General features: G+C 36.2%; 1 protein-coding gene and 1 pseudogene across 1 annotated transcript; one reads left to right on the forward strand and one right to left on the reverse strand.

The window, feature by feature from the left end:
- The first annotated feature begins 6,085 nt into the window (after window positions 1-6,085).
- On the forward strand, window positions 6,086-6,867 carry LOC102951413 (annotated as a pseudogene).
- A 1,878-nt stretch (window positions 6,868-8,745) lies between these two features.
- Window positions 8,746-9,702, reverse strand: LOC102951697 (olfactory receptor 10AG1-like). The gene has a single exon (XM_015540523.1). The coding sequence runs from the start codon at window positions 9,685-9,687 to the stop codon at window positions 8,746-8,748; it is 942 nt and encodes a 313-aa protein (XP_015396009.1). The 5' UTR covers window positions 9,688-9,702.
- Window positions 9,703-10,699: the final 997 nt, after the last annotated feature.

The following is a 10,699-nucleotide window of genomic DNA, read 5'->3' on the forward strand; positions in this document are numbered from 1 at the left end:
CAGAAGTGCAGGTCACTCCGATGCCTTTGGCTCTTGTTTTCTTCTGATACACAAAGAGGATGGCATGCTTCCCAAGTTTCCCAGTTACCTATTAAAACAAATCTATAACTTCCAGCGCTCTAAAAGTGTGGTGAGGTGTATTTTTCATTATTATTAAATAAATGTATTTGTAAGAAGAAAAATCCCCCTAGTCTTTTTTTTTCTGCTATGAATTATCATATTTTTTTTTGTTTCTGAAGATATGTCATTGTAATTTTGCTCTCCATCTGAACATTCGAAATTGCAAAATCTGAATTTATCTTCAATCCTGACAATGATTTCATGCTTTCACTCTATTGTGTTTTCCTCTCAAATCTGTTTTCTGTGAATATCAATTTCAAAGTTAATTTCACTTCACAAGTCAATATCTTGTAAGTCACCTGAATAGGTTTTATGAATGAATGTAGTTCATTTTTCAAAGTAGTGGGTTTTTGTGGGTTTAACTTTCAGCTGTTTTACTATAAGACAAAATTGATGAGCTGACCGCTAAATATTATGGGGTGTTATTTAATCTTTAAAAATGCGTGTTTCGGTGTAAGATCCATGAAATAAGCAGTCATATATTTTTTTTCATATTTTGCAGTGGAGAGAAAAGGAGGTCTAAAATGGTCTATGTGTTCAGAAATACTCAGAGGCATTTTTGTTCAAAAAAGCAATCCCAATTACAATGTATACCCCTCACACATTTCCCATATAAAAGAAATATCGATCAAAACTCATCTCTGAGATCTCTCTAAATTACCCATATCCTCAATAATTGCAATTATTCTGCTGATTCCATTTAATCCATCCTATATTTTCCTTGCACACATATGTGTCTGTGTTCATGCACATGAGTGTATTGGGATGAATTTCTTATCTTTATTATGTACTTTTGTCATTTGTATAACTAGATTATAAGCTTGTTTTGATATTCTATACATTTTTCTATGAAATGCATAGCATATTTTTTCCCAAAAATGTGATTTACTAACTTCTTGAATAAATTGCAAAGGAGTCAAATTGGTTGTTTCTTTGGAATAGTCTCTCCGGTGTAAGTATGGGTTCTTACCCAAATTGCAGGCTTCCCCTGCCTCTCTCCCTCCTGGTATATATAGATTGAGCATGTTTTCTGTGGTGTGTGTGTGTGTGTGTGTGTGTGTGTGCGTGTGTGAATTATACTCTTTTCATTCAGTCTTGTAGAAATAGCAAATTGTTTCATTGTTTTCAATGTGTCCTAGATAACTTCCATATAATGAGTTAACTAATTTGAAAGCCAATAGAGACTAACTCGTTGCAAAGAAAATACATACCTATAACCATACTCTAAGGGTATTGAATATGGACAATAGTCAAAATGTCAGTACAAAAATGTAGGCAGAAATGGGGCAGGAACAATAGTCCATGCAAAACCTGACAATACTGAGGATTTTCTGTGGCTGAGAAAAGGAAAATTAAATGATAATTTCTTTTACAATCTACAATATTCCGAACTACATATTTAAAGTGATAAAGGCGTGTAGACCTTGCCCTGCTATTATACAATTCTCCCAATGTAAATTTGATTCCAAGGAATGTAAAAACGCTATAGGTGAGTCTGTAAGATGGTCAGAAATTAGTAGCTGTTAGGTGGCATACAAGATGACACAGCCAGGGTTTGTGTGTGTGTGTGTGTGTGTGTGTGTGTGTGTGTGTGTGTGTGTTTGTCTTCACTATGCCATCCTACACACCTTTAACCACAAATCATATTTTATTCACCTGTTTCAGTCAACATAAAATCCAATCCAATATTTGAACAGTTATTTAAATTGTTTGTTGAATGAATGAGCAGGGGAGGGGCAGAGAAAGAGAGAGAGGAAGACACAGAATCAGAAGCAGGTTCCAGGCTCTGAGCTGTCAGCACAGAGCCTGACATGGGGCTTGAACCCACGAATCGTGAGATCATGACCTGAGCCAAGGTTGGACACTGAACCAACTGAGCCACTCAGGAGCCCCCTAGCCAACTTTGTTTTTAATTCAGACGTTTTCTGTTTCTTTCTCTGGTCTTCCCACTAAAATAATGACTCTTTTTTTTTTTTTAATAGAGAGCTTGTGATATCAATTACAACTATCATTACAATGTATGTAATGCTTATATGCAGAACAAGTTTATAAAATCAAATGGGAGGTAAGAAATAAACAATCAGAATTTGGTGAATGCAGTTCAGAAGGCTTTTTCCTTTAGAAGTCTCTAAAGATAAAAGTGAAAACATGCCGATCTCTCTGTAGCATCTTCAGATTCATTTATCATGGAACCTAACTCTTAACAAGCAAAGAATACCTTTGGTATCAGTAGGATGCAAACCCATTTCCATAAGGTCCATTCACTATCTCGTTCCTTAGTTATGTATAATTAAATTTTCAGGGGATATGATTTCCAGGTTTAATGCATTCAAACTACTTAAATACATGCTTAACACACAGTAGTTTTACATGTTGGCATCCAAGATGGTAACAGTGATGATTATGTTGATGATAATAGAATGTCAATAATCTCTGGTATATTTGTCCATTATGTTACAAAGCACTTTGCATTTTCCTTTCTATTACAATAATGAAAGCCAGAAAAGCAAACAGACTATCTGCATCAATGTTTTGTAATTAAACCACAGTAGCAATAACAAAAAAAAGATTCCTTTTTAAATTTTCTTAAATCAGTGTTTGCTGATGCCCCGAAAATACAATTGTTAGTAAAACTGAACTTAGTATCAGACAAAAATTCATGCTTACCTGTTTGGATTGAGGTTAAATATAATGCTTACCTTTATTGACTGAAAGAGAGAGAATGAGAACTGTAGTTTTGGCAGGTAATTTACTTTTATTTGAAACTGAAGTCAACCACTTGCTAAAATATGTCTACTATCACAACACCTAGTGGTCTTTAAGGAGGACTCATTCTTTGCCCTTGGGATCAGTTCCTTTCCCATGTCACTTTCTAATTGAACTAAACCATTCTGCCTGCCACTCAAGGAATTTGGTACAATAACCAGAAGCATATCTGGCCACATTACTCTTTCTTTAAATTCTCTATGTCTCTTACTTTTTTTGTCATCGTTAAGAAATATAAGCATTGTACGATCAGAAATTTACATAAATTATTAAATCGTTAATATTTAATAATTGTATTCAAGTATTATTTATATAAATATATAAATATTTATATTTAAATGTTTATATAAATATTTAAATATTTTTATTCATTTAAAGATTTATTTATATAAATATAATTTTATTTAAATATGTAATATTAAATTATTAAATTATAAATTATAATTATTAAATTACATAAAGTAAATTACATATTGCTTATAAACTAAGATGTTCTAATAAAGATTCAAGCATAAGGGGCGCCTGGGTGGCTCACAGAGTTAAGTGCCCGACTTCAGATCAGGTCATGATCTCATGGTTTGTGAGTTCAAGCCCTTAAGCTCTCAGGGTAGAGCCTGCTTGGAATTCTCTGTCTCTCTCTGCCTCTTTCTCTCTCTCTCAAAATAAATAATAAACTTAAAAAAATAAAAATAAAAATTCAGAAGAAGTCAAGGTCTGTGGGGACCATTATGTCACCTGCAGCATGAATCTCCCATCTCCATGTTCAAGTTAGCTAAGTAGGCCGCATCACCTCCTCCCACACTGCAGAAGGTGGGCAGGGGGCTGGAGGTAAGCACTCACTCCTTTTTAGACTTGCAAACTGAAAACTCCATGCAGAATTTCCAGGCATAATCCCTTATGTCAAATTTAGTCATAAGACACCCCTTTTCCAAACTGGAAGAGAAGCTAGAAGATATTTCTCTAGGTACTGCCATGGGACGAGCTAAGACTAACTATCATTAACTCCCCTCCATTGTCAAAACCTAAAATTCTGAGTTACATCATCCGGTTCTCAGCCAAGGATATCTTCATTGTGGCTCCTCTCAGTGCAGTAATTATAAAACAAGAGAAAAAGTTTTATGACACCCGCTACAAACAAACACATATAGACACACATTCACAAAATACATTGGAAGGAGTATTAGGTCCACCTAAAGGAAGCAGTAGATTCATATGTTTATGAATATTAATGAATAGCAGGATGGAAAACAGACTTTGGAAACATCAAGTCCTGTGCATTGAAAAGCTCTTATCTGGGGCTCCTGGATGGCTCAGTTTTTTTAAGTGTCTGACTGTGGCTCAGGTCATGATCTCATGGTTTGTGGGTTCGAGCTGTGTCAGGCTCTTTGCTAACAGCTCAAAGCCTCGAACCTGCTTCAGATTCTGTGCCTCCCTCTCTCTCTCTCTCCCTCTCCCACTCATGTTCTCTCTCTCTCAAAAATAAAGAAACATCAAGAAAATAAAAGCTCGTATTTTCAAGGATTATATATTTATTCACCAATTTTGAGTTATATTTTTATTTCAACTCCAGCCATTAAAATATATGTGTAGCATAATCTTATTGTGGTTTTAGCTTGCATTTTAATTTTAATCTAATTTCATTTTACTTTTGAGAGAGGGGGAGAGAGAGAGGGAGAGAGAGCAGGCACCCCTAGGATGCATTTTAATAGTGGCTAAGGATGGTGAGCACCTTTTGCATGATTATTTGAGTTCTGTATATCCCTTTTAGCAAAATATATATTCAAATTTTTGCACATTTGTTAATTAGGCTGTTTCTTGTCTTACTATTGAGTTTTGGGAGGTCTTTGTATATTCTCAATCCTTTTTTTTTCTTTTTGGAAGTGTGATGTGCAAGTCTTTCCATCTTTGGCTTGTGTTTTAGTTCTCTGGACGTGTCAATCTCAGAGAAGTCTGATTTACAAACTTTTTTTTTAATGGGTTCTGGTTTTTTTTTTATGACATATTTAAGATCTCTTGCTTAACCCCAGATCACAAAGATTTTATCTTATATTTTATTATAATAATTATATAGTTTAGCATTCTACATTTAAGTCTATGGTCCATTTTGAATAAATGATTGTAGAAGGTATGAACTTGAGGTGCGAGTACTTTAGATGTTTGTTCAATTGTTCCAGTGTTGTTAAAACAAACCTTTTTTTTTCCGCTGAAAATCATTTGCATTTTTGCCAAAAATCAATGGCACAGATTTCCATAGAGTGACACAAATTCGCAAACATCTAACAGATGCCCTAGTAGAGTGATTGCATAGATAACTGTATAACATAGTACAAATTTATATATTTTTTTCTATCTTCCTTTTCAAATATTTTAGGGACAAATTTTTAAGACAACAGGCTAAAAACAATAATTAGGGGTGCCTGAGTGGCTCAGTGGGTTAAGTAATCAACTCTTGGTTTCTGCTCAGGTTTTGTAAGATCAAGGCCCGCATTGGGCTCTGTGCGGACAGCATGGAGTCTGCTTGGGATTCTCCCTCTCTCTTTCTCTCTCTGTACCCCTCCCCTGCTCATGCTGTCTCTGTCTCTCTCCAAATAAATAAATAAACTAAAAAAAAGTTAAAGACAATAATTAAAAACTGTATTTTTGTGCTCATGACGAATCCTAAAGAAAGGAAAATAATTACAACCGACGGTATGAACAACTTATAGCAACCAATTAGGCACAGACGAAACAGAGGGAAGCCTTTCTCGAAAGAGTTAACACCCCAGGTGACACACAAAATAAAATGTAACATTTAAACAGACCTATAATGATTAAAGTAACTGGATTAGCAGTTTGAATACCACTACACGCACAAAAAACTAGAGACCAGATGGCTTCACTGATGAACTCTACCAAATTAAAAAAAATAATAAAATAATAATAGTAGTAGTAGTAATGATAATAATAATACCAATCCCTCACAAATTCTTCTTTAAAATTTTTTTTTTAATGTTTGTTTATTTTTGAGAGTGCAAGCAGGGGAGGGGTAGAGAGAGAGTGGGAGGCACAAAATCCAAAGCAGGCTCGAGGCTCTGAGCTGTCAGCACAGAGCCCGACCCAGGGCTCGAACCCATGAACTGGGGGATCATGACCTGAGCCGAAGTCGGACGCCCAACCAACGGAGCCACCCAGGCATCCCCCCTCACAAACTCTTCTTAAAATGATTTCCTCATACCATTTTACGAGGAAAGTCGTATCTACTACAAAAAAAAAAAAAAAAACAAAAACAAAAAACCGACGAAAACTAAACAAGACCTTATTTTCACAGGTGTTACCTGGAGACCAAAGAGGAGAAGGCAATTTATCTTCAGTCACGGCATTTGTTCTCCTGGGCTTTTCCGACCTTCCAAACTTCCAGGAACTTCCATTTGGAATTTTCTTTCTCATCTACCTATTCATCTTAACAGGAAATGGTCTTATCATAATGATTGCGAGGGTAGACTGTGTTCTTCAGACACTCATGTATTTTTTCTTGCAAATATTTCCTCTCTGGGATCTGTTATGTGTCTGCCACTCTCCCCAGGATCCTGGTTAATCATTGTACTCAGGATAGAAACATCTCTTTGTTGGGTTGTGCCGCTCAAATGTGCTTCTTCCTTGTTCCGGGAGGCACAGAGGCATTTCTTCTGGCAGTGATGGCTTATGACCGCTCTGTGTCCCTTTGTAACCTCTGCATTACCCTCTAGCCGTGTGCCATGTGCTTCCAGCTGGCTGTTGGTGCCTGGCTCGGTGGGATTCCAGTCGAGATAGGACAGACATGCCAGGTGTTCTCGCTGCTCCTCTTGGGCTCTAATCAAATCAACCGCTTCTTCGGTGACATCCCCACATTGAGCAAGCTGGCTTGTGGGAATACATCACGGAATGAAATGTGTCTGTTTGGTGGCTCTATTATTTGCCATGATTCCTTTTCTACTGATTCTTGACTCATATGTGAAAATATGATTGTTAATACTTTTCACAGATATTGGGGGTGGAGTGTAGAACGTCATTTTCTTTTTTTTTTCTTTCTTTCTTTTTTTAATGTTTATTTATTTTTGAGACAGAGACAGACAAAGCATGAACGGGGGAGGGGCAGGGAGAGAGAGGGAGACAACAGAATCTGAAGCAGGCTCCAGGCTCTGAGCTGTCAGCACAGAGCCCGACGCGGGGCTCGAACTCATGAACCGTGAGATCATGACCTGAGCCGAAGTCAGAGGCTCAACCGACTGAGCCACCCAGGTGCCCCTAGAACATCATTTTCTAGCTAAAAATAATCACGGTGCTCCAAGAACATATCTCTTATTTCCCATTCTATAAAAGTTAGATGAATTGACATCTATTAGGCATGTTAACAGGTTTACATGTTTTTCCTCTTGTTAGTTATCTCTTCTATCTAAACTTTTTTTTTTCTCTATTAGGCAGGAGGGACAATGAAAATGAAGGGAATTTTTTATAGCTGTCTCATTCCATTCTGTGTATAATAGCTTCAGGAATTATCTGATTTCTGCTTGGAAATTTTCCTGGGATTATTTTTTATTGTTGATACTGTGTTTCTATTTTTTTAAATTGCCATTTCATTTCTATTATATTTTTATAGTTTTGACATGTTCATATGCAAGTGAGTAGAACAGACTTTTTGACTTATGGGCTAAGAAGGTGCAAGCTTCATCACATATTTTTTCATCAGAAGGAAGCATTTCTGACAGGTAATGGTTCCTTAGAGATCCGTTGCCTACATTTACAAAGGATTTATTAGATAGGCATAAATATTGAAAATCAATAAAGTTATTTGTATAAGTACAAACAGAGAAACAACACAAGCAACTGATCATAATGATTATCTTGATACACAATAAATACATATTTATGAATACATATGCAATTTTCATGATTACACAAACAACACAAACTTATTGCAATAAACTGTAACAGTCAGTAAAACGAAGGAGAAAATGATAGAATATTTTTCTCTGAGATATCCACAGTTGACACTGGTTATCATATTTTTATTGATCATTTGCAGGGTCTGTGTGTATGTGGTATACTAGTTATATGTGCAATGTCTGTGTTTTTATAGTACATATATTTTGTGAAACTTTATTTCCATTTCCCTAATTTTCCCATCACACTATCATCTCTAGAAAAGTATATTAAAAATACATTCTTATGACTTTCTCCCCTCTTTTAATTAGAAGCAAATGTTTTAATAATAATATTCACTTTTGTCAAATCATAGGACTATACTATATACATATATTTAATCTGATATTAGTATATAGCATGCTTACTATTGACTGGTATTAGTGCACCAAAATCATTTATAAAACTATATTTTCAGTGAAAGGTGCTCTTTTTCCTTAAGAAATTATTTCTTGTAGAGTCGTTGCTCTCTCCCTCTCTCTGTGTGTGTGTGTGTGTGTGTGTGTGTGTGTGTATATATATATATATATATATATATATATATAAATGTTCATTATCAACCTGGTTCTTAAAATGACTGCTATAATTCTATATAGATGAATGACATGGGTTCCAAAAAGTGATATAACTGTGTCTATATTACAGTTAAGTCTATGATATCAATCTTTGTCAAGAGTTCTTACTGAGAGAGGAAAATAAAACACAATAAAACTATAAAATTACCAATAGAATGATTTTTTATTTGATAACACATACATGCATTATGATTTGATGCATTACACATTACAAGTAATTTTTAATTTGGAAAAAAGCTACCACCGTATAGACAAATATTACAGTTTGATATAAATATCTGTTGAAAATTCAGTACCAATATATAAGAAATTGATTCCTACAAGTATAACATTTTTAATAAGTGAATTATTTACATAGCAATCTTCTCAATGCCATGATGACATCCTTGTTCCTTAGACTGTATATCATGGGATTAAACATGGGAGTCACAATTGTGTAGAAAAGAGAAAGTACTTTGTCAATTCTTGCTGAGTGACTGTGTTTGGGTCTTAAGTAAGTGATAATGGCTGATCCAAAGAACAATGCCACGACAATAAGATGAGAAGAACAGGTGGAGAAGGCTTTGGCCCGACTTGTGGCTGATGGCAATTGAAGGACTGTGGAGATGATTTTGCTATAGGAGATAAGTATCAACAGAAAGGGAATGGTGACAATCAACATAGCAACTATGTAGACCAACATTTCACTCACAGATGTGTCCCCACAAGCAAGCTTGAGGATTGGGGGGATGTCACAGAAGAAGTGGTCAATTAAATTGGAGCCACAAAAGGACAGAGAGAAAATCTGGAACGTTTGCCCTATCTGGACTGGAATTCCACTGATCCAGGAGCCAGCCACCAGCTGGATACAGATCTTATGGTTCATGACTAGAGGGTAGTGCAGAGGGTTACAGATGGCCACGTAGCGGTCATAGGCCATCACTGTCAGCAGGAAACACTCCGTGGCTCCCAACACAAGAATACAGCACATCTGTGTGGCACAGGCAACTAATGAAATTGTTCTTCTCTGGGTCCAGAGGTTCATAAGCATTCTGGGGAGAGTAACTGACACATAGCAGATTTCTAAAAAGGAAAAATTGCCAAGGAAATAGTACATAGGAACATGAAGTGCAGGATCCAATTTTGTTATTAGAAATATGATGCCATTACTCATCACGATAGCGATATAGATGACCGAGAACAATCCAAATAGAAGCCACCGGAGATGGGGAACATCAGCAAAGTCCAAGAGAACAAATTCTATCAGTTCAGTTAGGTTTTCTTCTGGTGGTTTTTCTTTGTGCTGCATCTGTGAAAGGGGCAAATTTAGCTTCTACTTTTAGTTTACCTTAACAGATCAATACCTGTTTTCTAAATTGCATTAGGATATCTATATTGATTTTCTTAACCATTGTAATTGTTTCTAATTTAATAATGTTACTATTTGTGTATTTCTCACTTTCTCAGTTTAGGTCCTATGGATTATCACTGTATACACTCCCTTCAAATGTCCTTGAGGATTCTTCCATATACTTTGTGAATACAGCCCAGGATAAACCAAACTATGCCCTACTCAGCACAGACAGTGGAAAAATTGGCGATCACTGAAGACAGATCTCCAGCTTTGCCATTTGGTCCCACTTTTCATTTCATTCCTTGACAGTCCTATTGTTCTCTATGATTATTCTCCACCACCATTCAATAGTACTCTATCAGACTTTGTCTTCCTCGTATATTTTCAACTGCCTGCTTGAACATTGTCGTTACCCTACAACACTTGTTGATCCTGATCATACATTTTCTTATACATTTCACATTATTAGGCAAATTACCCCCAAAAAGGAATATTTTATCACACATAGGGGAATGCAACAAATACCTTTTGGTAAGATACTAAGTGGGGAACATTAAGAGTGGAACAAGGTGGAAAGAGCAGGGGGCGGGGCGCGGTTATTTGGGAAAAGTTGCCTGGGAGTGTAGATAGAGATTGAGAAACAGCCAAGCGGTGAACCCCAGGAAAGTAGAGATGGCGTGAAGTGTGTTCATTACCTGCGGGTATGTGAGTGGGCAGGGGGAGAAACGATTCTGTGTGCTACTTGTATTTCCACTGTCTCTATTGTTCCTCACAAAACACTTCAAGCAACAGTTTCTAAACTCACTTCTCTTGAAGGCAAGAACATCGCAACTTACCAGCGATTGATAATTTGATCATGTGCACATAGGTTTTGTGATTACAAGTCATTGCCTATTTTTTTTACTGGGCAAACGTTTGAATCCTGACTGCGTGATTTATTATCTGTGTGACACTAAGCAACTGTTCA

The sequence above is a fragment of the Panthera tigris genome, chromosome D1 (assembly GCF_018350195.1).
Source record: "Panthera tigris isolate Pti1 chromosome D1, P.tigris_Pti1_mat1.1, whole genome shotgun sequence".
Lineage (NCBI taxonomy): Eukaryota > Metazoa > Chordata > Mammalia > Carnivora > Felidae > Panthera > Panthera tigris.